The sequence below is a fragment of the Amblyomma mixtum genome, chromosome 3 (assembly GCF_055824585.1).
Source record: "Amblyomma mixtum isolate Tamu chromosome 3, ASM5582458v1, whole genome shotgun sequence".
Lineage (NCBI taxonomy): Eukaryota > Metazoa > Arthropoda > Arachnida > Ixodida > Ixodidae > Amblyomma > Amblyomma mixtum.
The window spans coordinates 112,697,183-112,725,006 of record NC_143014.1 but is presented as its reverse complement, the minus strand read 5'-3'; the positions used below and the strand labels follow the sequence as shown (position 1 = coordinate 112,725,006).

The 27,824-nt window shown below is 46.3% G+C and overlaps 1 protein-coding gene across 1 annotated transcript in view; it reads right to left on the bottom strand.

Moving 5' to 3' along the window:
* The window catches only part of LOC149351441 (MAM and LDL-receptor class A domain-containing protein 1-like), a 177,537-nt gene that overhangs the window by 59,914 nt on the left and 89,799 nt on the right, over positions 1 to 27,824 (bottom strand). Inside the window, 13 exon segments of the mRNA XM_089580756.1 lie at positions 4,043 to 4,314; positions 6,722 to 6,871; positions 8,814 to 9,017; positions 10,639 to 10,791; positions 12,318 to 12,473; positions 13,085 to 13,196; positions 14,216 to 14,352; positions 14,435 to 14,557; positions 16,263 to 16,494; positions 22,488 to 22,744; positions 24,142 to 24,255; positions 25,323 to 25,413; positions 26,073 to 26,332. Coding sequence (XP_089436882.1) covers positions 4,043 to 4,314; positions 6,722 to 6,871; positions 8,814 to 9,017; positions 10,639 to 10,791; positions 12,318 to 12,473; positions 13,085 to 13,196; positions 14,216 to 14,352; positions 14,435 to 14,557; positions 16,263 to 16,494; positions 22,488 to 22,744; positions 24,142 to 24,255; positions 25,323 to 25,413; positions 26,073 to 26,332 — 2,261 coding nt within the window.

The window sequence follows — 27,824 nt, the reverse complement described above, 5'->3', positions numbered from 1 at the left end:
GATGAATCATTCTTGAAGAAATTCACACCGATGGCGGAACTCCCTTTCCATGTGGGCGCATTGCTCTTAATTTACAACTTTTTCTTTTCCTAAAACAGCTATTCCCAGGCAACGAGAGCACTGTGCCCATTGTGTAAGGAAACAGCAAGCAAAGGTATGGCATTCTCACGACGACCACCCGGCCCGTCACGGCGCTGGGATGGCAGAACTGCGTGCGCTGTGACGCAAGTTACTACCCCCCTAAAATTTCATGTTATGTTACTAGCGATTGCAGAGTGCGTCCCTTCACTTGCTCGTAACTGGTTAATATAGCGATAGACGGAGGGGGAAATAACGACGCTCAAAGTCCACCCCCCCCCCTTTCTTTCTCTAAAATTAAAAGAAATAAAAACAAACGTGATAAAGGTGTAATTATATGCGCAAGCGTGGGTCCGTCGGCATAATTTTTACGTCACCTTGCCCTTGCCCGCAAAAAGCTCCAACAAAAACGAGTTTACTTAGCGAGCGTCACATCTCTGCGCGTTATTTTTTTTTTTGCTCGCCAGTTTTACTCTTTTTTATGCTGCACCTGAATCAGGCCCATGCGCGCTCAGCGTTTTCTTTCCACGCATGGCTGCCGCGGATAAAATTCCCTCAGCCACACGGGCGCAGAGGCGTTAATCACTGGTTTTCAGTGCTTTGCTCACTTCTTTTCACCGCTTCGTGGAGCAGCGGCGGCGCAGCAGCAGCTTTGCGCCGGTTGCGCCTTCAGTTTGCTTAGCTAAGCCGAACTTGGCACCTTGACGGAAGACTCCTGACGTAAGAGTGTGTTCGTTTCTTCTATGATCTGTAACGGTTGGTTGGTTGGTTTATGGGGTTTAACGTCCCAAAGCGACTAAGGCTATGAGAGACGCCTAGTGGAGGGCTCCGGAAATTTCGACCACCTGGGGTTCTTTAACGTGCACTGACATCGCACAGTACACGGGCCTCGAATTTCTCCTCCAAAGAAATTCAGCCGCCGCGGCCGGGATCGAACCCGCGTCTTTCGGGCCAGCAGCCGAGCACCATAGCCACTGAGCCACCGCGGCGGCTATGATCTGTAACAAATTATTGGTTTGGTTTGGTTTGGTTTATGGGGTTTAACGTCCCAAAGCGACTCAAGCTATGAGAGAATGAGAGACGCCGTAGTGAAGGGCTCCGGAAATTTCGACCACCTGGGGTTCTTTAACGTGCACTGACATTGCACGGTACACGGGCCTCTAGAATTTCTCCTCCAAAGAAATTCTAGCCGCCGCGGCCGGGATCGAACCCGCGTCTTTCGGGTCAGCAGCCGAGCACCATAACCACTGAGCCACCGCGTCGGCGTAACAAATTATTGCCGCCCATCTTATGCACAAGAACACGACGCAGTTAATTTCTTTATTTATCGTTCTAGGTTCAGTTCGTGGTAGAAGGAAATTTCTCGTCGCTCGCGGAGGCATTGTTTCCCTGTTTTGAAATGGTTAAACTCTAGCCACTTCGATGCGGACTAATATCTCTAACTGAGTTACTCTTTGCTGGCAGATAATCTGTTATGGGCTATATTCGAGGATGTCCTTGGCCAAATAGTAAAAAACAACAACCGAATTTTAATCGATCCTTTAAAATGCACGATTCATTTTACCCTTGGCAGCGTCATTTTTCAGCTAGCATCTTTTATTGCATCCGTATTGGTTTAGTACTGACCTGAGAAATCATTTGCACCCTTTGCGTCGGTTCCAGTCGTCGAAAGAACCAAATGTGGCAGGTTTTGCGTCCTTTGTGAGTTTCAGAGGGCATATTACGGGCGGATGAACTATGCCTGACTAGCAACTGTCCATGCTCAACGAAAAGATCACTCGCTCGACGAAGTTTCTTATCGAAGACATATTAGCCGATGGCATGTGTGGTTTAGTTGGCACTTCGATAAGTACCCACACGATTCAGTGGCAGAAATGTTTGGAGGAACTGAATCCAGAACGCCGTGCAACCCCATACAAGGAGCTCAGAAAGAGCCCCTGCCTTTCACATGCGCTTCTGCAGTCAGGCAAGGCGTGCCACGGTCACAGCGTACTAATGGGGGAAAATAAAATAAAAACGATTCACTCATAATTTGGGATTCTGGATTAATGGCTGTAGTAAATGCCGCCCATTTGATATTTATCATTGCTCCATTAGCTCTACTCCTTTCTTACAACACCAGTGGCTTGAACCAAACACCGCCTTCTCAAGTTTTTTTTTTTTCTGAAAAACTGCAGCCACTACCATCTGAAGCGCAGGCGCACGGAGCACGGAGCATGGCAGCTGCGGTTGAACTATACGTCAAACCAAATGGCTGTGGGCAGAACTAGGGCGCCTCGATTGCAGCGCCAACCTATGAAGGAGGCGCAACTTTGGCAGAAAGGTAACAGAGGTCAGTTCAATGGACCAGAAGAAAACAAAACACGCAGCTCATATACACACCCTATGTGCTGGTCAGAGTCCTTCGTTCTTTAATCTTTGGAGTTATAAAAGTCCTAACCAAACAAGGCCTTCACCAGTTTCTCGAAAGTCAGCAGACAGAGGTGCTGTCTGTTAGGTGGGCAGTCAGTTATGAATGGTTATGAAATTTCAATTTTTCTTTTACCGACTTCTTTCTCGATTTTTTTTTTGCTTGCCGAGTTTCGCTCAACAAAGGTGCACACGTCGTGACACGCGACAAGCTTTCGTGTGACTTATTTCCTACAGCTCACTAGGTTAAGCTCAAAAAATCTTCGTCAAGTGAGCTCCGTTATTGAAAAAGTGTTCAGGTCCTGGACATCAGCAACTTCGGCGCGCGAAAATTCGTTAGGGGGCACAATCGGTGCAAGCGAAAGATCATGCGGCAAAAAAAAAATGACATGTACAAAATTAATTGTGCTAGCTCCCCATCTACTATTTACTGCTACATTACATGATCGAAGACAAACGGAGCGCCATTACACTTTTCGCGCCAGACAGCTTTGTAACAGATGTTCTCGGCTTTCGGTAACGTCTCTGGTGCGCAAGCGTTGCGCCTTTCTTTTTGTTATATTTTATTGCTATTTCTTCTAGCTTTTTCCTGTTGCTTTCATGCTCTCTCTAGTTTTCCTTTAGTGTTTCGAATTTGGAGCATAGTTCGATGTTGCGAGTAGCCATTTTCGTGTTGCAAACACGGAACTCGCGTTTTGCATAGTGTACCTTCACGTTGTCAAGCTTCCTTCCGGTTACTGGCTAATCAAGACGAGGCGGTAAGAAGAATTCTCGTCTTGAGATCCTTCCTTGCCATCTAAGCAAGAACGGCGCTCCCGGCAGCGCGTAACTCTAGTCAAAGGCGCTGCATCGCGGCGTGATTTCATCCTCCTCCTCTGAAGTCCACATGCTCGTCCCCTCCATTTTTCCGCCCCTCTTCGCTCAGTTCTCCATGGCGCGACCGCGACGCATTAGGTTCATTGTCTCACGCGAACCGAGTACATTTTGCAGCAGACAGAATCACCGAGAGTGTGAACTGCAAGTCTTCGTAACCTTCTCTTTCACCACAAAACGCGCATCAGAATGCACAAGCGAAACGGACCTCTCGCTGGTGATTTCTTGACATGCTACGCACCCGTTGTTGACAGTGGTTAAAGTTTGCAGTCACGATAACGCGGAATCAAATCTGAAGAGTCACAGGCAACGGCAATGTTTTCACGTGTTCTGTCTCCTAAAGTATCCTGAATTTAGCGGAAGTTGACGCGGCAGTCAACGGTGATTTCGAATATCACGACAAAGAAACGTCACGGCACATTTCTGCAGAATTCCACTTTTGTGTTCGTTTGCGGACTTTGCGATGGGCACTCAGCCAGCTATAGTTACAACTCCATCTTTTTATTACGAGGCGCGCGGGAAAAAAAATTCTAGGGCATGCGAGAACACGCTGCTAAGAACAGAGATCACAGGACGAGCGCCTCTGTGTCCTGACTTGCGTACACATACTTTCGCCAGAATCCGTTTTCTGAGCATGTAGAAACTGTCCCAGCAAAAACTTCATTTAGGTGCGCCTACTTGCCTCATGCCATGAAGCTGACCGAACAGTTGCGCTCCCGTAACGCCAGCCGGTTGATGGTGCGCCGAACAGCATGTCCTGCAGGACGGATTCCGTGCTGTCTCGAGCCCGCACAGAAACGTTCAAGTTTGCTACTCCGGTGCCCTCCACGAAGAACCACACAGTTAGGCACCGTTCTAACATTGGTGCCTGGTCAGGAAGCACCAGGCTCGCGACGTAAGGAGCGTCTTGCTCCCCCTTCTGTTCGCTGAGGTGCAGGAGCAAGAAGTGGCCTCCTGCAACCATACAAAGTGCAAAATGTGGCTCTGAGTTGTGTGGCTCCTGCGGCAGTGGTATATTTTTCTGTTTCAGGTTTCAATAAAAGCTGCAGTTTCTCCGAGGACTGAACTTTTTCGAAAGGTGGCGGTGGTAGCATTCTTTTTGGGGCACGTGATTGTGTAAGATAGTATGAGTATATAAACACAGTTTTTATTGGTAAAGTGAGCCTCGCTGTGTAAGCTGCCGCTGCTCGTGTTCTAAATATTGTGCACACGCTGCAAGGTCGGATTTCTTTTTGAACAAGCATCATTAGGTTCTTTAATGGCTACATGCTGTTTATATCGTAAACACTGCCATTTTTGTCATATAAATGATAAGCCGGCCGTTGTATGCGTTTTTCTCGCGAAGTTTTTTTTTGTTTTCGTAGATATACGTACGATTTATTTGTTAAGAGGTTACCTGTAACTATCGCTTTCACTTGGCCTCTGATCAACACGAAGTTAGGTAGCTATTTATTACTGAAATTTTTTTATCACATTTATGAAAAACTGTTCAGGTTTTAACGTAGTTAAACCTAGTAAACGAGCGAAAGCATGTACTTCGCCTGGTTGGTTCATGGTTTGGCCTTGATGGATCGTCGGGACGTCTGGCGACGATATTAGACTCAGGTTAAGCTCTGATCGAGGTTAAGCTGATCTGATGTGCTCGTGCCGCTAATGGAAGTTGACGAAGACGACGATGAGCAATGCACAGCGCGAGTGTGTGTTGCAGTTTAACATGAGCCGTGAATAGTTGCAGCGATAGCACAGTGCTCTCGTGCAGTGGTCAGCGAAGCTGTGTTCGCGCCACCACAGGTTCGAAACCCAGTCGCGGAAATATTTATTTTATTCCTGCACCCTCAGGGTAAGGGGCGCTTCAAGATTCTTGGTTTGGTTTGACCCCGTGAAGTAGTTCTTTCGCACTAAAAGATGAGGAGCATATCAGCCCGCTAAAGCGACGACCATGATCTGCTTCACTTAGCGCTATCCGCATCAGACCTGACACTGTGACTACACAGCATGCATAGGCCGCAAAGCTCCCATTTCGATCATGTCAACTCGTGTACAAAAGTCTGCAAAGCAAGAAAGACGTAATTTAATCGATTTTTTTAACCAGCTGAGCTAAACAATTATGCCAGAATGTGATCTTAGTTTTTCTTTTTCAATATGACAAGGTATTCTCCATGAGAGCAGGCCGTACACAATGATTGTATTGAACTCTCTCATCCAGGCCAGACATGACGTGAGGCATGTGGAAGTTCTGTCGCTATTTGACAGAATAGACTAATTTAGGGAGTGTTGTTAATAAATCTATTCTTTTTCTAGATATATTTCATTCATACACAATGCAGCGCACGTGCAGTGTCGACTAGTACGAAGTTCGCGTGTATAAATCGCGCTCTTTGAGGAATAAAGAATTCGGCTATGAAAGACGCATATATTCAACGTGAAGGGAATAGCATCACGTCAATAACGAATTAGCATACAACACCCAAGAACACCCTTCCCCTCCGCCCCTCTCCTCCCTTCCCTGCCCGTTTTAACGCATCTTCTTTCCCGTTTTAACGCATGGAATATCTCCCGCGTCTTCCATTCCCGCGAAGAATAACAGCGCCAGGTTCCTCGATCGAACCGAAATTTTCTTTGCTAAAGGAATAGGTTAAAGCGCGTTTTTGAGGCTGCAGCGCTGTATTTTAGTTCGAAAGCACTACTTAACGTGGTCAAACCCGACCAAGAATATTGAATGAAGCCTCGTAGTAACTCGGGTAAGCTCGGGTAAGTTCGGAGGAGCTTGGCGCCAGCTACCGCCGACTAGAAAGAGGGCAATGAAGAGCAGGAAACGCGATTGCGTGCATACGCAGATGCCAGAAAGAAGAGGCGAAGAATGAACACATGCTTTCGCACGTCTGCTTGGTTTGACTGCACTAAAACCCTGCCACTTTTTTGTGCGCATCCTCCTGACTAAATGATAAGTAGAGAACCAATATAAACCGCGAAAACACCACGCATAAGTTTTTTTTTATTTCTTCCCTCATTGTTGTTCCTTTTCAAGTTTCTTCGCTAACTTGGTTCTCCGCTGTATGTTGGGATCTTGCCAGCCGCCAGGGCTGGCGATAACAGAGGCGCGGTCAATCTCAACTAGCGAGGTGGGATAAATGGAATCAGATCGGTTATATGGTTGGATTACAGAATCTCTTAATCTTATCCAGGGGCTAGCCGTGAGACGAACTGCACTTAAGTTCGGAATCAAGCACAGCGTCAAGTACAACTCAGTTTGTATTGAGGACTGTAAAGATCCAAGCTGGCTTTTTGATTCAGAAACTAAGAAAGTGGCCCTCGTTAACTGCGGCTGTAGCGCAGCCATGGCTTCTGCCTTGGGTCTCACCTTGTGAAGCACCAAAGGTGTGGTCGCTGTACTGGCTGCTGAGCGTAACTGGGTCGCTGCTCCCTCCTGCAATGCGCCAACGTCCGCCTCCGCTGCTGTCCACTAGGAATCCGCAGTAGCCGTCTCCCTCGAAATCACACAAAGTGCCGGCTGCAAACGCGACGCAAAGTGAAGTTAACGCCATCCAAGAGAAGTGTTTTACTGGGGCACAGTTATCAAGCTGAAAACTTTGGCCTGCCTCTGTACGACTTTGTACAATCTTGTCTGGCTGCAACATCACAAATGAGCAGCCGGATACGTTATCAAAGAAAGCATTTTTAGCTCTAGTAACGTCTTGCTAATGAGGGTTACAATAATAGGGGTCTATCCCAACCAACTGAAGCTAAGGTTTAAAAATACAACGCTGCGGGAGGACCCGAAACAAAGTTTTCAGCATGCTTGCTGGCCACTCTGCGGAGCAAGGCAGACATAACTTTTTTACTTAATTAAGTACAATTATTCTTCACGTTTCGAAGTTAAGGTTAGGTTTCTAATTATAAACTGGCACCATGTCTTAAGAAATGTGTAAATTGGCTATTTTCATTTCGCTGTTTATTGCGGATTAGTTCTTTACCGCGTTGAAAACAAGCCCGCGAAATAAGAAAACAGGTCCCTTGATCTTCCTCTTCAGCGCCACCACATCAGAGCTCTCGAACGAGCAACTCAGGAATGAATTGTCCTCAAAGCCAGCCAGTCCAATGACAGGAGAATGACAGTGACATTAGCGCTAGCAGCGGAACCTATTCCAGCCGGATCCCAGTGCTGCTGATGCCAAGATCACGGGATAGAATCCCCGTGATACAACCCCGGGATAGAATCACGGGATAGATAAAGGCGAAATGCAGAAACGCTCGTGGGCTGTGCGTTGTCAGAGCACGTTAAAGAACCCTATTTGGGCTAAATTGATCCACAGCCGTCCACTGCGGCGTTCCTCGTAGCCCATACGTCTCTTCGGGACCCCATAATTGGAACTTAAATTTTATTCCAGCCGGCTGATGTCACAGTTGTCAGTAGAGTGCGTGAAACTATCCATTGACGAGCCCTCAACCCAGCGAAGCCGTGGGGCTGGCTAGCGCAGGCGCTGGCGGTGAAACTCGGGCAACTTCCTGCATCGCTCTCATGGCCCTCTCATCTCGGTTAGAGCTTTATTCATTCATGAGTCATTGCGCCGCGTGAGTGGGTGGTCATGTGGGCTTGTTTGATATTTCCCTGGCTTTTTTTTTAATGCGGCACTAATCGCAAGATGAAAATTGCTCAGTATCAGGAGGGCATAACTACAGGTTAGTTGCTTGTACATATTCAAGGCAAGGTAGCGCGATGGGCGAGACGTAAGGAAAAGGAGTGCAAAGGGACGTAAGCGTTACTCTCGGTTCGACTTTTATACAAAGACGCGTTCTACCGTGTGATGGCTGGATATCAGCTTTCACATACTTTTCCAGCTGTGTTGCAAGGGTTGAATGGAATGCCCTTTTCCGACCGTTTTATTTCAGTTTTCTTGTTTCACTGTTCTTTCTAATGATATCGATTTTATTTTCAAACATTGCACGTGTAATTTTAGTATGATTGTGACGACCTGCACAGGCGCGCACAGTTCAGGTGGAGCGTGTGTTTCAAAATGTACATAGAGCTGCTTCTAGCGATCATCACGTTCGCATCCTTCTTTCTCACATCTTGTCCGTCGCTGCCTTACCTTGAGTATGACAGTTGCTGAAGTATACGCTTTCTAGAAAGCTCTAGGCCTCTCCAAGAGAAAGTTCTCAACTAAATTCAATGCTTAAAGATTTAATTAATGAAACCTAAATACTAGTTCAGCAATATATGCAAAAATAGTTGGGCTTAGTGTGCAGTGGGGCTAACAACACACTTTAAGTTGCGTCCTTCTGTGGTGCGCAAAAACCTCAGCTGAAGCTACGTGTTAATCAGTGTCACACATGATGGGGTGTTGAGAAATACTCAGGAAATACCGCTGGAAGGGTCTGAATGATATCAGAGTGCCTCGGCACTTTTGAGAGTTTTTTAGCACAGTTAACACTAAAATGTTGGTGCCACCAACCTGGGTGTCTGCACGTGCCACTGGGAGCGACTCGCATCTGGTCGAGGGCGACCTCTACCAGGCCCAGATGACGCTGCTGTACTGTCACGGCCAGCCGCTTCCCGGCAGCGTCCCCGCTCGGCACAATGAAGGATCCTCTCCGCCAGATGCGGTCGAAGCCCCGCTGCTGGGTCCAGCTCACCTGGCCGATGCTACCCGACGCTTCTGCGCGTGCAGGGCAGAGAGACGGTGGTGGTGGTTGGGTTTCAGCGACCGCCTAGTGCGTGCAATACCTCAATGGTGATGACGCTCGTCAGAACTCAAACCATAACCTAAATGAGCTTCAAGACAAATCGGTGAGCAGAGAACTTTATTCTTTTGCAATTCCTGTTTCAACCGTCCTTCAAAGACAAAAAAAAATACTGTAGCTGCTTTTCTTTTAAATCAACCCCCCCCCCCCCCCCCCCCCCCCCCCCCCCCCCCCCCCGAGGTGGCTGAGCGGCTTTGATGTTCGGCTGATGACCCAAGGCAGCGGGTTACATCCCGACCGTGGCGGTCCTATTTCGATGGAAGCGAAATTCAAGAACGCCCTTGTGCTGTGTGATGTAAGCGCACGTTACAAATCTCCATGTGGTTCATATTAATCCGGAGCTCTCCACTACGGCGTCCCCATAATCCATGCTTCGCTTCGGGACGTTGAGCCCCACATACGAATACCAGTTTTCTTTTAAGTCAGAGGTGGTGAAATGCCGATGCGATCACGAATGTTGGATGGTATCTGTGCAAATTTTATTCAAAAAAGGATCTTTTGGCCAGGTGCGCAACCGGAAACTCTTCAGATAGAAATAGCGTCCTTTCCCCGTATGAGGTGGTTTTAACGTTTGGGAACTAACTTTAAACAGCCGCCTGTAAATTGAATAAAACTCGTTGTCTATGAGACATTCGTGAAAAGCGTCGCCCATTGAAGTGTTTTTATAAAATAATTTGTTCCTTTCAATTGCTCGCTTACTGGTGAGAAGGGACAGCGATAAGATAAATCAAAGCAAAACATTCATATTCTCATTGGTTTTATCTCAGCCATAGCCAACAATTCTGGACAAAGGCATTTTTGAACGAGAAAGAGTTTACGAACGCTATTTTTTTTTCATGTATTGCAGGATTTAAATGTAAAAATCAATATATCCGCAGATGTCTCGTTGGCAGGCTTGCATTTTTTTGTTTGCTATAACGTTTTCGTTACCGTCAAACGCGTTCCCTATTGGTTTTCTATGGCAGTCTTAACTGCTCGATACGGGCGATGAAAACAATCTGAAAGAAATATTTTACTACTCATTAGAAAAATGTACCATTACATTCAATATTTCCATAACGGTACCATACAATTTTTTAATATTCAAAATTGTCGTCTCAACATTTTGGAAATGTTTACTCACGCGGGGAGGGTTAAGCTGACTATACTGTATCAACATCCTGAGCTCCGTTCACTGGCTTGATTAAAAACAAGGCAAGAACATCACAAAATGAGCTTTCCTTCCTACTTGACTTGCAATATGGCTGAAAGCTTTAGGAACGCTCACGATTTCATGCCGTCGTCATACCGTCAGACTCACATACGTCGCTTTTGAGTTCTCAGCAAGTTTTTCTCGTGTTGATGGAGTTAGGTTCCGCTTGAACTGAAAACTAGGCACTTTGGCCGTTAAGCTCTTGAAACGTGCCCAAAATAGAGCTTCAGATGTTGGCTTCAGGCGTCTAAAGTAAACATTTCGCTAGCTGAATGCGCAGCCACAGTCATAACAAAAAATAATTTGAGCTGAGAAATTGCTGAGCAGTGGCACTACAGCCTCACCGTTGAAAAGACCGACGACAAGATGAGTCGGAGCCAAGCTGTACAAGAAGTACCAGAACTGGACGCAGTAGTCGCTCCTTGAGGGCACCAGAGGAGCACTAGTTAGCATGGCGCTCGGAGATGACGGCTGGGGCGAGAAGTAAGCGTACTTTCCTGGTAAATAAGAAAAAAAAGTTGCTGTCAATCTGGGTGAGCGCAGTCGATAATCTACAGGAGTGTAAATAGCTTCGCGAGTTGGTATAGGTTCGTTTTAACAGTCAAAAAGAGCAAGGCGGACTCTATTTAGTAAAATCCCTGTGAGAACCAGAAGTAAAGTCGGAACTACTTATATGCGCGGATTCCTGTAAATAGAGCAAATAATGTGATAGGCTATTTGTAAATTAATTCAGTCTCCTACTAACTTGACGAGAACACGCAATACGAGCTTGAAAGGGCCTTACACAAGAGGCAAAGTTTGTAGGTAAGAACCTGCGGTGGCTGTTACGAATATATGGAGCATGTGCAGGTGCCGTCAAAAGTAAATGCAAGGCAATATTAGCGAAAAAATTTAATCATTGCCCCCCCCCCCCCCCGCTATTCATGCATCCTTGAATACATATGTGCAGCCTAATTGTGATTTTGCGAATTGCACGGTGCACCAACAAACATGGACCATTATGCTTTAGATTTAAAGAAATTAAATTTTTTTGGCAAAGACGCCTTCCATTTACTTTTGACAGCGAGTGTACATTCCACTGTTGCTGCAAAACTAAAAATCCGCGAGGCAATTTAAATTCTTTCTTGAAAAGTGTGCCAATCAATTTGCTTTCATTTTCCATTAATATTTTGTGGTTGCTGTATGCAGCACGCAAGCGAAATGTAAATCTATGTACCACTATGGGAAGACTTCGTCGGCGTAAATAGCACAAGTAGCGACCAACTGAACGAGAAAGTGCAATCATGAGGAGATCTTCCCCTCCACAATTGTTATATCACTTATAATTGAAAATTGCAGTCAAGTGTGAATGCAACCTCTGCACGTATATGTCCATCTTTCCAGCCTTTTTTTTCCCCCCTTTAGGCTGTGTTTTATAAGAATGTCCTTGGTTACCGCACCCGCTAGTAGATCGGCAGCGATGATAGAATGCTTATACTGCATTCACCCGAATTTCTCGCTCTTATCCTGCGCTTCCTTAGAGCATCACACGTTTTTCTCTTGCATCAATGACATAGTAAAGGTTCCTTCAATGATACAATACGCCGGCCTGAGAACAAATTTGAAATTCATATAAACCCGGCGCGGTGCCTCATGCCTATGTACTGTGCAATGGGTAAGTTACCCACTGCTGTCTGACAGACTCGGCCCGACTGGGCGGGTGCTCAGGCCGAGTCGCTAGCGCCTACTCGAGGCCGACAGGCAAATTTCATCCCAACAGGCCGACTTTGCCCGATGTTGCCAGGTTCATCTAAATGCTCGGCATGACGGCGTGACGTACAGCTTCGGTACTTCAACTAACACCTACTTACTATACCATACCATATCATACCATACCATACCATAACTCAAGGTACAGAGACAGGATCTTCTTTACTCAATAATGGAAGCCTCTCTCAGTTGTGAAAAAACTAAAATTGTCCTACGTAACATTCATAAAAAAAAAATGAAGGTCAATAAAAAGCAAGAAGAATGAGCATGTTACCCTCCAGAGTGCGCAGTTTCGAATCCGTGTGCGGTCCGTCGCCGGTGAGGATAGCAGTTCGACCAGACCGGATGATCCATGTGTTCCCTGACTGGCTCCATGAGCACAAATCCATGTCGAAGTCGCAGTCCCAGATCGTTGAGTTGCGCGTTTCTACTGCCAGTAAATAGTCGAGAATTAAAGATTAGATCTCCAAGAAAAAAATGACCACAGAAATCAAACACAAGCAAAAAGCGTAACCCGCTGCAGCTGTCTTCCTGATCTACTCTATAGAAGCGCATGGCCAATGCCGCTAATCCAAAAACAACGTAGTAGCTGGAAATGTCAAGACGCAGCTCTTGATGTGCTTATTTATTCTTCTTGCGTTTTTTATTACCACAGTCATCGACAGTGCCCTCCGTTCACTGCCTCTCACCTATGCCGACGCGCTCATAACAGATCGGCTGCTGTCTGATTTATTTTATATGCGTTTTGGGAGTACTATACAGGAAGGATTAATATGGAAGCTTCCAGAATAAGGGAGTCCCATTAAAGCCCAGGAATCAGCGCTTAACAGCTGCGCAGTAAAACGAATGATTGCTCGTGTGGTTTTAACGGAATAATACCTGCAGGAATACAAGACGCAGACCAACCCCCGGCAAAAACAGATCTGGTACGGAAAGCACTACTGCTCATAGCTACACAGTGGTACAGAATAGTGAATACGATCGCCGTACGACTGATCATACTTTAAACGAAGTGAACTACGGCCGCCGGGGCCACCTTACCCGGTGTATCGTCTGGAGGCATATTTCCGGGGCAGTCACGGTCGAACACTTGGATGTCGTCAATGGCCACGTCGACTGGTTCGTCATCGCCGGGGTACCCAGAAATCCGAATCTGGTTCGAATGGATAGCATAAATTCTAGGCATGGAGAACGGCGCACAGCAGCAAGGCCTACCAAGCGGCTCTATGAATCGTTCCTCGAGACCTACTTTCACCACTTCGATATTGACGCAACACGCTCGATGTCCTGCCACAAAGCTCTTCAAGAGCCCACCTGTCAGCCGTCTCACGTGAGCCAAAGAGAAAACGCATGCTTGCACAAATGAAGAAAAAAGCAGCGTCTTTCCAATAGCTGCCGGAAATTGTGATGTATCACGGGGTTAGTTCTACATTTCTTGGCAACCTTAGCTGGTAATGCTGCTTTGATTGAGTTGCTGACCTGATCATGGCGATGAAAACGGTTTTCAAATCTCCAGCTGCAAGGTTAATACGAAGTATTTGACACTGAAGTTGAACGAATGCGAGCCGGTATTTTAATTTATTTCGAGGTTGAAGTGGGAAAACAAATCACATGTAACACGAATGCGACAACAGAACGCCGCAAATTCATCTGAAAAACATATGTAGGTCTTCGATTTAACTTGATATATCTACCACAACGAATTCAAAACATGTAGCAAGCCTGAGGCTTTGCGAACATAAATCACAAGCTAACATGGAGCCTATCTCCGTATGGGTACGAATTGATTAGCTTGCATACTTGCGGGTTCCTACAGTACCACAGCTTCCCGGGTAGTGAATATTAATATATATTCCATGGCTTACAGCAAGCAGCCATCAAAAAATTAAACGATGATATCGGGTTGTACTCGGAACATAAGCGGGCCCTTACCAGCACCGACTACATTCAAGACCTGTTCCCGAAGTAATTAAGCGATCTCTGCAACTGAAGAGTCATTACACTGTCTATGGAAGGGCGAATAAGTAAGCCTAAGCAAGGCATGAGGAATGAGAGAACCTCGGCTTTTGCAGAAGTCTTCGCTACGAAATCCTGAAACCCTGGCCTTTTCTGCACCAGTTAGGCATCGGCATTACCAATTCCAAAGCTCAAGTACGCATAAGTGGTGCTTACGTTATAGGCCGCAGGCAACCAACTCTGAAGGCTTCGGAAAAGTTGCCATCCCGCAGGTCTTCCTTTAGCCAAGACACCAATACGACGAAACACTTTCCCGCGTCGCACGTATTGAACTGTCAGCTTCGCTTGGCTGCCTGCAGGATACAAATATAAAACCAGGTCACCGCCGCTTTATGCAAGTGCCGGCTATGCTAAATCTCACAACGCAACACGCACCTTTCGGGTCCGCAAAGTAGTAAAACTGAAGGCAGCTCTTGGGGGAGTAATGAAGTAGCTCGCTCTCGATGATGCCCACTCGGTTGTCCCTGGCGCGTTCAGCGTTGAGAAACAGGAAATGGCCTGTGGGGAGCGAACGTACACGTATTCGCTTTGGGTATTCCCTCAACGCTGAGGAGCAAGTAAGTAACTGTAACAGACTGGATAGAGCCGGCAAAGAATATCCCATGCAGATCGCACTCACGCCCAAGCTTAGGATTTGCTTCACCTGGAAATAAGGTGTAACTTTTTGCAGCACGTCCACTGCGCAGAGTCAGTTGCACTTCTGAGGGGCACATTACAAGAACTGGAGAGGAAAATTTCTGGTCTCAATAAAACAAGTGGGCGTTTTTTCTCTGAAATTCTATATTGCCACCCCTAAACTGTACTTCGGCCCCGACAGAAATCTGTATGATCGAAGAAACAGGTTTCTAGATGCATCAGGTCCCCTGCTCAAGATATATATACGCGAGGCACTGCTACGTCCTTGTGTGGTGAACAAACAAGTCCAAAGCGAGACCTCCTACAGGCTAGCCTTGTGGTAAAGGTCATATTAATATTAGAAAGCCTGGTGGGGAAAAAAAGCGCCTCCGCTCGCATGTAATCAGGGATTAGCGAATGCAGCCCCATATTTTGATCTTCAAACCCACTCTTCGCTCAAGTAAAGAAAAGTGCACAGGTTCGAACATGCGCCCTTTGTCAAAAGTATACGTAGGCTACATGGAGACTGCTCAGAATAGTCTCTGAGCCGTGCTCCGTAGCTGCGCGCAATGAAGAGCACAGGTCCTTTAGGTTCCTGCAGCCTCTCAGCGTAAGCAGCGTCACAGCATCCGATACCGTATATAGCAGGACAACTTCTTGGCCCACCCGCGAAGTGGCCTCCGTGCTTTTGACCACCGGTTTTCATTCACCGTTTTTCGAAATTCTCAGCTTCGCCTCGGAGTACTTGCTTTGAAAATTGTAGAAGCTGTGGCACGACTTCGCAAAGCCATTCGCTCATAACAACAGTCTGTGGCTGAGTGGCGGCCGTGAGCCACGTTAGTCCGACCGTGAAGAGGGAGACAACAACCACTACAACAACAATTTACGGGCCATGATTAAGCATGTGAAGACGCGCCACTTGAAAGCCCCCAAAATTTGGCCTATTTTAACTACCGGGGCGCAATGGCGCTCCTTTTCGTCATTTGTAAGCCTCTCAAGTGAGCTGCGGTAGCCAGCGCCGCGTCTTCCCCAGCGTAGGCGTATTACTCAGAGCGTCACCTCTACCCTTGCATGGGTGAACACTGGCTGTAATCTTTTGGCGATTGGAATGGGCTGAATTCCTTATCATAGGCGTTACGAAAATTTTTCGGCGTCAATTACTGGCAGGTGTTATTCTTTTATTATGAATAAATGGCCCTTTGTGTCATCAGGTGTGACATTCTTTTTTGTCAAGTGCACAATCCGCCGCTCTTGGCTTGTGCCCAGACGCACCTGAAATCAAAGAGTGGGGAGGTGGCGTGCCCTCATGCCGCGGGTAACATAGTATATTTCTTCCCTTCAGAATCCTGTAGCATGAACGGCCTTGTGTGGATCGAGAAGCTATGGTACACCTTTATCTCAGCGTAGAACAGCTAACATTACTCAAAGGATAACTTGCCGCAGCTATCAACCCTGTTTCTGAGTTTATTTCTGTTTTAATTAAGTAACATGAAAAATTAATCCACATTTTTGGCTGCAGAGTGAATTAATTTTAAAAAGCCTGTACTGAGCTACAAAGGAAGTCCTGCATAGTGGTTTGGTGGCGTACCATGCCTTGAGCCCAGTGTGTGGTCGATGGCCGGGCCACTGCGGTCCGGCGTGGGGCCAGACCAACGTTGCCAGGCGAGACCCGATGAGCCGGCCACGTTCCTCCAGTCGCACAGGTCGTCCTCGAAGCTGCAGCTTCCGAACCTCGGGCACGCCCACCCAGACAGCAGCAAGTCGTCCACGGCCAGCGCGGTCGCATTTCCCTCCGGGTTCTCGCCCTGCAGCTCCAGCCGCTGATGCCGCGAACGGAAGCACGCATCGAATTAGGGCCAGGGCTGTAGAGCTTTGCTCGATGCCGTTTAATTATCGCAGCAAAGTGACAATCGGTGGTGCATTTTACAGCGCTAGCTGTTAGTGCGATGTAGAGCGCAACCTGGTAGTCGTGCAAAAAGCGCAGCCGTGCGCATTTATTTCGAGAGTATTACCTGGCGCCTGGTTCGCTGCTCGTGGCACATGCTCGTCAGCGCGCCGTCACTCCGTTATCTCGCTTCCGTAAGAGAAGAGGTAGGTCGCCCGAAGCAGTGCTCGGAAGAACTTCGCGAATGCTGCTGCGAGCGCGAGCGCACAGTGACGGCTGCCGCTATTGTGCCGTTACACTCGTCGACGTAAAGAGAGCACCAATTTTCCCCATGAGCCGCCGCGGTGGCTCAGCGGTTATGGTGCTTGGCTGCTGACCCGAAAGACGCGAGTTCGATCCCGGCCGCGGCGGCTGGAATTTCTTTGGAGGAGAAATTCTAGAGGCCCGTGTACTGTGCGATGTCAGTGCACGTTAAAGAACCCCAGGTGGTCGAAATTTCCGGAGCCCTCCACTACGGCGTCTCTCATAGCCTTAGTCGCTTTGGGACGTTAAACCCCATAAACCATAAACCATAAACCATAAACCAATTTTCCCCATGAACTTTGTGTGCATCACAAGATGCACTGAATATTGGCCAAATCATAGCAAAACATTGCAAACACAACACATTTTAAAGGGACACTGAGGAGAAACTGAAGTTGGCTGTACAGATAGAATACCAGCTCCTAATCTCAAAAACACTACTCTTACTGAAAACATAGCTCGTATAAGGTATAAAATAGCAAGAACCTGTGATAGCGTTAGCGCCTAGCGAGCCGCTGACGTGTCATCCCGTGCTGCTGATAAGCTGCGCACGGCCCGCTATCGGCGCACTATAAGAACACCATGCTCTTGGCAATAAACGCTTTTTTCTGCTGGACCTTCGTCGATGCTGGTCGTAGTTATTTCAGAACCAAAATACAGGCATCGCCGCAACAGGCCAATCTCGCAAGTACAAGTGTGATGACGAAACACAAGAAAAGATCACACGGATCTCTGGGGCTGACAAACGTGCATGAAGGTTACGCGTTTGACCGATATTGAAGTATATAAGTTTTGTTTTGAAACCACTAGGGCACTTTTATCACGCGAGGAAGACGGCAAAAAGACAACCTGAATGTTGGTAGGCGGCCCGCTGAGTATCGGTATGTTTTGGGGTGTTTCACGGCTATGCTTTCTGCATGCCAGCATGCCTTTGTTACGCGCCTCGATTTACAAAGGCGGAGCAGCAGAGGACCTCCAAGTGCCTCTCGATGTGCTCTTCGGGCGAAGTTCGTGCAACGACACGCAACTGCGACGAGTCAAAAGAGCTGCATATGGCCAATGTTCAACGCACCTCCACGTTAACAAACGCACCGCTCGGCGTGTTCGCAGCTTCAACGTACCAAGACGCTGAGCTGCATAACCAGCCCTACGAGAGCTATTATAACAGAATTTAAATCTGCCCGCACGTACCAGTCGCTACATATCAGTCGTGACGGTGGCTCGGCGGTGACAGCGACACTGCGGACTCCTCGAAGCTAGGACTTACTTGACAGACCCGCCACCTCAGCCCTCAAAAGCATCGCACGCTGTGTGCAGTTGAAGTCGCTGAAGTGCAGGCCGCCGTTCTTCGCGAGAACTTCTTTGTGGTAATAGAGGACTGTACCCATCGTAACATTGGTACAAACGTAAACGAAGCGGCGACGGCTGAGAGAGGCCTTCAGCGTCCGGCCAGCACTAGTTTTCATTTCGGCTGCTGCTGGGCGGGAGTGCAGCGCTTGTAGCCAACGATCACGGAGTCCTCGTTTCTGTTTCCACCATTTTAGGTCGGTCTCTTTTCTACTGTTTCGTCAAAAGAGAGTCCCGAGTTTGAATCGTTGCGGCGGGGAAAAGTTTTCAACTTCAAATCCAAATCTCTTGGCAATAAATACACCTTTCGCTTCCGGACAAGCGGCAACAAAGCCACGAAATGACGAACTGTCGAATTTTACTAACAAAAAAAATTGATAGCGTTGTCCTCAGTGTCCCTTTAAAACATAGAACACGATGAATTGAACAAAATATGCAATATGTACACCAATATTACTTCGCGTGACAAGCATACACAATGAGGACCTTAACAAAGCGGTAGTTTGGGCTTTTCTCTGTCCCGTTGTGCTGTGCTATGTCTTTTAACAATAACGACTGAAGTTTCACCTCCAGAACGACGTTTCGCCTAGTTTTATACAGTTTTCTGTTGCAGTTTAGAATTTTATTTCTTGTTTTCTTTACCAGCTGTCAACCTCACAGCACGTTTTGGTCTATTGTCAGTTCCTTTAGGTGCCCATCCACATGTATTGATCACTGAACCCAACATTCCAAGCAAGCGTTTGCAGTGATCGAAGCGCGTACACCTATCAGAAGATGTACATTCTGAATGTTCCAAAAATAAAAGTAATTCCAATGAGAGACAGCACATCTCTAATAGGCAAGTAACGAGAAATGTAACACCTCTGTACTGTTGTGTGTTTTTTTTTCTCTATTCGTCTTTCTAGAGCACGACATTTTTTCAAACGATGTACCAAATAGCCAAGCAAAAATTCTACTAGAGAAGTATTAATGACGCGAAACTGCGGAAGCATATTGCTGGTTGGCTTAGCAGAAGCAGGCGCATGATAAAAGCGTTTCTTCTCACTTCTCTTCCTTTTCTGCTTTTTTTGTGTACCGGTGTCCTGTGGAGGTGTACACAAAGCTGCCTTTCCACAGATTGCTTTACTGCAAATTCGCTTCACTGAGGTCATCGTCCCCAAAGTTCTGTTCGTTTTCACGCACCACTACTTGGTTCATGTTTACTCACCACCAACCATAAGTGCATGACTGATTCCAGACAGATTGGATATCAGATTTATCTACAATACACAATGCCTGTCAACGCGATCAAAATTTTCAAGATGTAGAACCCGACACATGGTTGCACTGTCTATCATCATTGATGGGATTAGTTTGTTAGCTGAGGCCCGTATGTGTGCGACGCCAGTGCACGGTAAAGAACCCTAGGAGGTCGCAGTTAATCGGACCCCTTCACTGCAGTGCGTCTTTCTCTTTCTTTCTCCTTTCACCCCATTCTTCATCCCTTCCTTCACGGCGCAGTTCAGGTGTCCACTTGAGACACTTTGCGCACCTTTGCGCTCCTCATAACCAAATATCATTGTTAATAAATCTGCCAATGAGTACGGGGTTTTCTTCTTATCGACTCTAGTGATGATACTGCTTAATGTAGTAACTTTTGTTCGAATTCTTGGCGAAACAACGTGTTCACGCGTGGTTTCACCGGTCGGCTGGGAATGCCGAACACCTTCGTCAAAATTATGGCCATCAAGATAATCTGCTTAAGAAAACATATACCTTGCACAAAGTACTGTTACTGCGATTATTATTCTTAGTCTTCTTTCCCGCGGGGCTTCCTGTGAGGTCATTGTTCAAAAGAAAAAATCCGGCGCGGTTCAGTGGCTAAAATAATTGGCTTCCCCCCAGGAGGCCCGGGTTTCTTTACCCGGCGTCGGAAATTGAGGCCTCATTATGTAATGGCTAGCATTCTGGACTTTGAATCCAGCGATCCGAGTTCGGATCTCGGTGAGACCTTCCTTTCGTTTTTTTTTTTTTTCATTTCCAATTTCAATTTCTCGCGCCCTTCGATTCGTGCTCTACAAATGAACTGAACGATTTGAGTAATGCTTCACTCGACTTGACACTTAATGTCCTTTTTGTTTCTCAATTTCGACTCTTCTTTTTTTTCTAGGGAAGAAGGCGCAGTTAAAAAGCGGCGTCTTTTACGGAACGCCTATGAGGCCCCTTATGCCTGCGCATCATGCAGCTGGATGTATTCCGGCGTGATCTTGGGGCGACAATAGTTTCCTCTCCTAGGAAGCACGGATTCGATTGTTCGCGTCGCAGTGTGTAGTCTCATGGTGCAATGGTCAGCACTCTGGTGTCTAAATCCAGGGATCGGGTTTCGTCTCTGCGAGACATTCTCTTTTTTTTTCTATTTCGCTCTAGTTTGCTCTCGTTCTCTCGTCGGCTTCTTCATTCTCTTTCTGAAATGTGGCGGTCGTAAAACAGCTGAGAACGCCTGTACTGCAACTGACTATTCTCCCGACGTTCTGAGCATGAATTTTTTTTTTTTTTAGCTGTTATTCTCGGCAATGCACGTCGAACATCCTCCCAAAATCGCGCGTAACTGAAGTCGAAACCTACGGACTCCAAGCCGAACTTTTCGTCCTATTGGCAGCAAGCACGGAAAAATTTCGCGCAGCTCTGACCCTGATTCCAAACAACGCCGGCCCCAGTTGAACAGCTTAGTCTCCCAGCACCTAAAACTACTTGGACATAGCCATTTTTTTTTTTCAAGGAAATGGCAGCATTACTAAAAATTTGGTTTAAGTCGGCCCGTGGCATCACTCTTCACGGGTTGAATTTGTGGACAATAGGAGTAACATGATTATTCACACCTTTAATGTAGGCCATGATGAGGACTTGTTAGCTGTGCATTAGTTTTGCGCACTAGTTCGAAAGGCGTTTTATATTTATTTGTTTAGATCTCGTGAAAGGAGATGCCGGCATGCGTTGCTGGAACGGGCTACTTCTTCTCTCGTAATGTGGTGGACGCGTAGTGAAAGCTTTCTTTTTCTCTGTGTGTGTGCTTGCGTGTGTGCCTGTGGTACCTATATTATTGTAAAACCCGGATGTAAGTGCACTGGGCTGGAAGGAGGCTGCGGCGTACGGTAACAGTGTAGCCACTCCAGTGTTCCGCGTATATACTGAGCTGCTATCCGAGTACGGACTTCTAATGATCCTACAAAACATGGTTTCATAGGTGACTCCATAATTCGGGAAACGTGCAGTTTGCTCCTTTCATATACTAAAACGGTCACTTTTGTTTTAGTTGCCGCTCGTAAGCTCAATTTTGTGTACGTAAGATCAGTGAACTCCTCTTACACTTTAATTGAAAATCTATTTTTCCCCTTGTTTAAAAAAATAACTTTATGTTGTACTTGCTGAGATTGGCAGCTTAATCAAAAAGCCGAGTTACCGAAGCTATAGTTTTTCCTTAATATCCACGTAAATCACATGTTTGGATGTTGTACGTTAGAGCTAGGCGCCTGCGTTTTTTTAGATGAAAAAGAATAGTGAGTTATTACTGCAACCATAAAGGGGTCACACCGCACAATTCTCAGGGTAAATCATAGATTTAAATTTATCTTCAGAGACAATCATAAAGAAAAATGTATAGTGTTCGAGGCTCCTAGGTTTGAAGCCACAGCAGTCACCATTTCTTAATGTGCCAAACAAACAGCCACGCTCTGAAAACGACCGCAGCAGAAGGTTCAAGATTATTTTCTACCGTATGAGTATTTTACCTTCCACCGAAGCCATGGTACGCGAGCGCTTTTACATTTCACCTTGATCGAAATGCAGCCGCCTCTATCTGGCGCAGAACCAGCGAACCAGTGCGCAGCGGCACAGAGTAGTAGCCGCTGTCCCACCCTGGCGGCTAACAGACGCCGTTGTAGCCCTTAATTATGCGCACATGGAGTACTCCGGTGATGCTACATGTCTCTAAGGTGTGTGACGTTGTTCAGCCAAGCATGTCAAGTGTAATGCCAAACTTTTTCTGCGGAGCGAGTAAATACGTTGGCGCTACGCTACGCCCAGGCACAGGCGACGCGCTCATTCTACATGGTGACGTGAACCTTGTTTTAAGGAAGCCGAAGTTTTGTACTCCTGACAGTTTCTGTGCCCCAGAAGTCCAGAAAAGGTCCCTCAGGTTCCTGTGAGAGTAGTGGTTTCTGTCTCGAAACGTGGCATAAATGTGTGAAAATACCGGCTGCTCAATTACGCCGCACCCCTGTACTTCAGTGCAGTTCTCACCAGCGATGATGAATCGTTGACTGCCACGTTTACTGATCCCGAAAGCCACTGGCGCGGAGGGCGGTCCTCCCCGTGGATGGTCCAAACGAGCTGTGGCGTTTCTGCTGGCTCGGCTGTGTGCTTGTACACGCTGAGAGTCTGTTCTCGTTGGCCCGTGAAGAAGTGCCAGAAGCGAAAGCACCTCCGCTCCGCCACACTCAAGTCGTGCCTGGCGCTCAGAATGCGCCCTTTCCGTCCTTCAAGCCTAGCGAAATTGCCTGCAAAGAAGTTTAAGGAAGCAAAATTCCATTTCATGATCCGATTTTCTGGCGCACACTCACCGCGGACTAATTTTGTAGCAACCAAAGAAGCTGCTCCGATTTCCCAAAAAAACACCTGCTTAGCCGTGGAGCACTGCAAACATATTTAGTACCCTTTGCGTGTTGCGGAGTCACAGATGCTCTAAACGTTTTACTGCTCTGTGCTGATTACAGCACTCACTTTATTTTCCATTGTCAATAAATATAAGTAATCCTGTTCCAACGCCTTTTTTACGTACCACTAAACAAATGAGTGCGTAACTACGTCAAAGCTATGGAAGCCATGTTTAGATCAACAGGTGTCAGCGTGAGTTATCATAGGAGTTGAGTTACAAACTTTACTTCGACGGCGTACAATACACTCCGTTAACATCCAGATTGCTCATTCTATCACAGCATTTCGTCGCCATTGTCTTACGCCTCTAAATCATATTTCGTTTACTCGTCTCATTCCCCCACTATGATATCGATGGATGCCCCTCCACATTTTCGTTTTGGATCGTTAAGGCGTTGTCGCCCAAGGGTTGCACATTGCAATGGCAGGTATCGAAGGCGTCTATTTTATTTAGATTATCTAGCGTCGTGAAATCGACGCATACGCTGAATGCGACGCACTTGAAGCCGGTGTCGTATAGCTGCATGCATCAGCAGCGGGCCGCCATCTGGTCTTCTTTTTTTACTCATACCAAAGTTTCAATGAACTGCAAGCATATATCAGTGAACCGCACAAACACCGCTATGTGGTTTTGAACTCAAATGAAATAAACTGTGAACAAAAATTTCTCTCCGTTATTTATTTGCATTGCAGCATGAATGGTTTATGGTTTATGGGGTTTAACGTCCCAAAGCGACTAAGGCTATGAGAGACGCCGTAGTGGAGGGCTCCGGAAATTTCGACCACCTGCGGTTCTTTAACGTGCACTGATATCGCACAGCACACGGGCCTCTGGAATTTCTCCCCCAAAGAAATTCAACCGCCGCGGCCGGGATCGAACCCGTGTCTTTCGGGTCAGCAGCCGAGCACCATAACCGCTGAGCCACCGCGGCGGCGCATTGCAGCATGAATGTCTTCGATTTATGTTGCTTGCCTAGCGTTATACTACCTCTAAACTGCACGCATCGAAACAGTACAAAAGCCACTGGCAACAAAACTAGCTAACGCATTTTTAATGGCATGACACAGTAGTGCGCAGCAGTTCCCCCAGCTGCTAGACAGCGAAGCGCCTACAAAAACCGTTCACCTTGGGTGTATAAGCGGTCCGTGCTCAAAAACGGCTGTTTTTTATTATATGTGTCAACAAGCAGACAGGCAGTAGACTTGACAGAAAAATACGTCATTCTATGTGGCCCTTTACCTGTGCTTGTGCCAGTTGTGTGATCAGTTGGGACGGCCTTGAAGCTACCACCGGTATCCAGCTTCCAACCCTCTAGTGTCCAGTCACATGGTCCTTCTTCAAAATTGCAGGTAACTGCGATAAAAACGGGGTGTCCTAAGTTTATGAGAAAGATTCTTCCGTCGTACAGACGACGGCAGCTGGTTCGTGCTTTTTCCTTAGTTGCGAATAATTTTAACACACAAATATAACAAGCTACTGAAAGCGCCTCACTTTTCTTACGCCCACATTTGCTACGAATCTCATTCTTTAGTTTTCAGAATATTAGTTGTCCTAGAAGTAGCAATCTTTCGTGTCCAATATTTATCTCCTCTTTTCTATAAGAACGAGTGTAATCAGGTTTGCTTTGGAAAAACATATCCTGAAATATAAAACCATTGTCATCTTCGAAAAATGCACTCTTTACATGGCACGCGACGCTTTTCAAGCATCATTGCCGCTAATGTAGCCACTGTAGCACAAAATTATTTGCACTGCAATTCTCGTGACGAAACGGTTTCAAGCACTGGGTCCAAAAAAGTTTTTGGGGTGCAATAGTAGGCCGTTTTATACTTTCATGTTTACGACGCACGTAACAGGAATCTTCCTATTGGTGGAGTGAATGTAGAACCTCACATAACTCATGAGGCCAGTACGAAGCGCGCAGACTAGACAAAAACTACACTCTAAAGCTCCACAAAAACTCCCCTAAAACTCCCTCAGGGGCCTGGAAATTCTTTACGTCATCCAAAATAACAACCTTGCCTTCGGCTGACACCATATACGTAGTTAGGCAGTAGGACAAGGTCGTTCCTGGCTGTTTTTGCTTGACTAAATAAAGACAAAGTTAATGAACCGTTGCAAAGTTTCTCGCATGAGCTACTGCAAGGTACACAGCGTTGCGGATACCTCTTAAGTTTAGCTTTTCGAATGTCATGGTACATCAATTCCGCCCTCTTTTTCTTTGATACGCTCACGACAACCCTATCCTATGCAGTCATACAAGTACATCGACCAACTAAGGCATATTACTTTCAGTGACTCAGAAAGTCGCCCTAGCAGAACGTGACTCATAAATGAAGGCAAGTACCTGGACTTGACGCGCGTAAAGGCCGACATGTGTTTATATAGGTATTTTTAAGGAGGCATTTAAGGGTGCTTACGTGTCGGTGGGCATGGCCGCTCGTCGAATGAAATGTCGTCGACGCCAATAAAACTTGGACTGTAACTCGGAAGTTCGCCTTCAAGGAGAAGCTGCAAGGGTTAGGCAGCTGCGGTCAATGTTCACAATATAATCGGTTCTTTCGATTCAGCACTCTTCCTATATTCCTTGAGAGCAGCATAACAACTCAGCAGATAGACAGCGGTATTGATTTTCGATACATTTCTCTTGTGCGTTTAAGCACGGACAAAAAAGAGGTTCAGAGCTCTTCTATTATGCTGGTTTCGAAATTCCTCCCAGGAACCGTGTTTCGAACCCCGGGAAATCTTACTGACACCAAGCTTGGAGATTAGTCGTCTTGATGCTACTGGCGCCAACCAATGAAAAGTTAAAAGCTGCTGAAAATTCAAAAAAAAAGCGTAGCGTTGCAGAGCGCCGCCATTATCTGGTTCTGCAGCACACAGGTGATTCCTCCGCCTGCTAAAATACAGACGCTCACCGAGGCATATTCTAGGATTTTCGTTCGTAGTTTCGTAAGGAGAATGGTCACAGAGCTCTCAAATCGATTTAGTGGAGGAACTAGCTATGTGTCTTGTAACCTGATGTTACCTCCAGGCTTTGTTAAGTTTTTTGAATTGGTAAAAAACTTAAACCTTCAAAGGCTCTTATTTTACCATTGTTACAAAAGTGGCTCATATCGCGTCCACTCAGTTTGTAAAATTTATGCATCATCTTCAGAAAATTTCCATACCTGGAAGGGCGCATCAGTAACCTTGATGTTGATTGCTGCTTCCATCCACGTATCCCCTTGATGCCCGCTTCTCGTCCAAAGGTTTGAATCAGTGTTGGACACATTGAAAAGCCGCAGGTTGAACCGACTGTTGCGGTCTCCGTGCATGTGGTACCACATTCGGAAACAGCGGCCAGCCTCGCCAGTCGCGTTCAGTCTTGCCGACACCATGTGTGCCACGACAGTTGTTCCCTCAAAGTTTTCAAGCGCCAAGTACATTCCTGTTCGTGAATAAATATTCATACAAGTCTAACTAAAACTTGCACAGGACGTAATGGGTTATTGATTCTGAGACACACAAGTCGGAAAAAAATTTTTGTTAGGAAGTAACCGCGGCAGTTTACCGCACCAGCTGTAGCGTGACATGACTGAACTACACTGGTACGCTATCCTGTGATGGCTATGAAGTGTAGTGTGCATCTGGGTACCCACACCACTGGTATGGCCACGCACGAGTAAACCATGCCTCCTAGATCCAGTAAGACCAGGAGTCAGTCCGCCTGTAGCTTGGAACATTGTTCCGTTTAGTCATAATTGCACTTGTGCACAGCGAGCTTAAATCCAGAAGATGATCTTCTCGCAACATATCAGTTCTGCGAGAACCAGCGCTTGTATTTGCTTGAATTCAGTAGTGGCGAACAGAAAAATCACACAATTTTTTGAAAAAAGCGAGGCTTTTTGCAATGTTTTGCTGCTTAATTTCCATAACACGTTTACACAAGCTTCCAGCTGGCTGGAAGAGAAAACCATCGGCAAAAGGTAGACCTGATTCGTCATACTTGAATTGACTAAGAGCGCTAAAAGCGTATTTTTAGTTCATCATAGGCATCAGGCGAGGATATTAACCAGTACAGACAACTTAAAGAAGAACAGATTTTGTTAAATGACGAAAAAGTCGCGCTGCAGCTGAAAGCTGCTTCTGCCCACCAAAAAGTAGCATAATTCACATGGAAGAAGCTTTCAGTAAGATAACCAATAGCATACTCCTAAAAGAGTAATTTCGTTAAGTAGAGAGGAGTTTTTAGACAGATTAAACATCGCAGACGCTTCGTAACGAAAAAAGCAACATCGTTTCTCTTTGCAACATGACGCACATACTTGGCACTTTATTCATATGTGAGCGTAAAAGATTTTTTTGAAGTGTTCAGGGCTATCGGCCATATCTGCTGGCATGAGAGCGTCGCTTGTGCGCGCTCGCACCTTCCATCAATCCAACCAAAGGGCCGCTAATCCTTGTGATATATCGAGGGCCATGCCTCCATTACATCACAGCATACAGGCTTGCTCATTCAATTCCTACATTTGTGGCTGTCATCCTAAGTGCCAGAGCATTTAGACTTCAAATTTTTTTCTACACCGGAGATTGAATTATGTCATGTTAGGATTACATAAAATCCGACCGTACAGCGAGGCATAGTGAATATCTAAAAAAAATTTCGTTTCAATCTTGGGTTTAACTAATAATTTGCCACTGAAGCTTAATAAACCTGTTAAATTTAAATATTTGTGAAATAATCAGTTTAATATTTTAGCAGAAGAGTCTTAAACGTCCATTCAGCTTATTTATTGCCTATCATTTTATTATTGCTGCTTAGGGACATTTGTTCTGGTGCTTCAAAACTTAGATCAAAGAGAATTGTACTCTTTGCAGAAGCCCCTTGAGCATAAGTGGCCAAAGATACGTGCAAAATTAAAGACAATATGAACATTTTT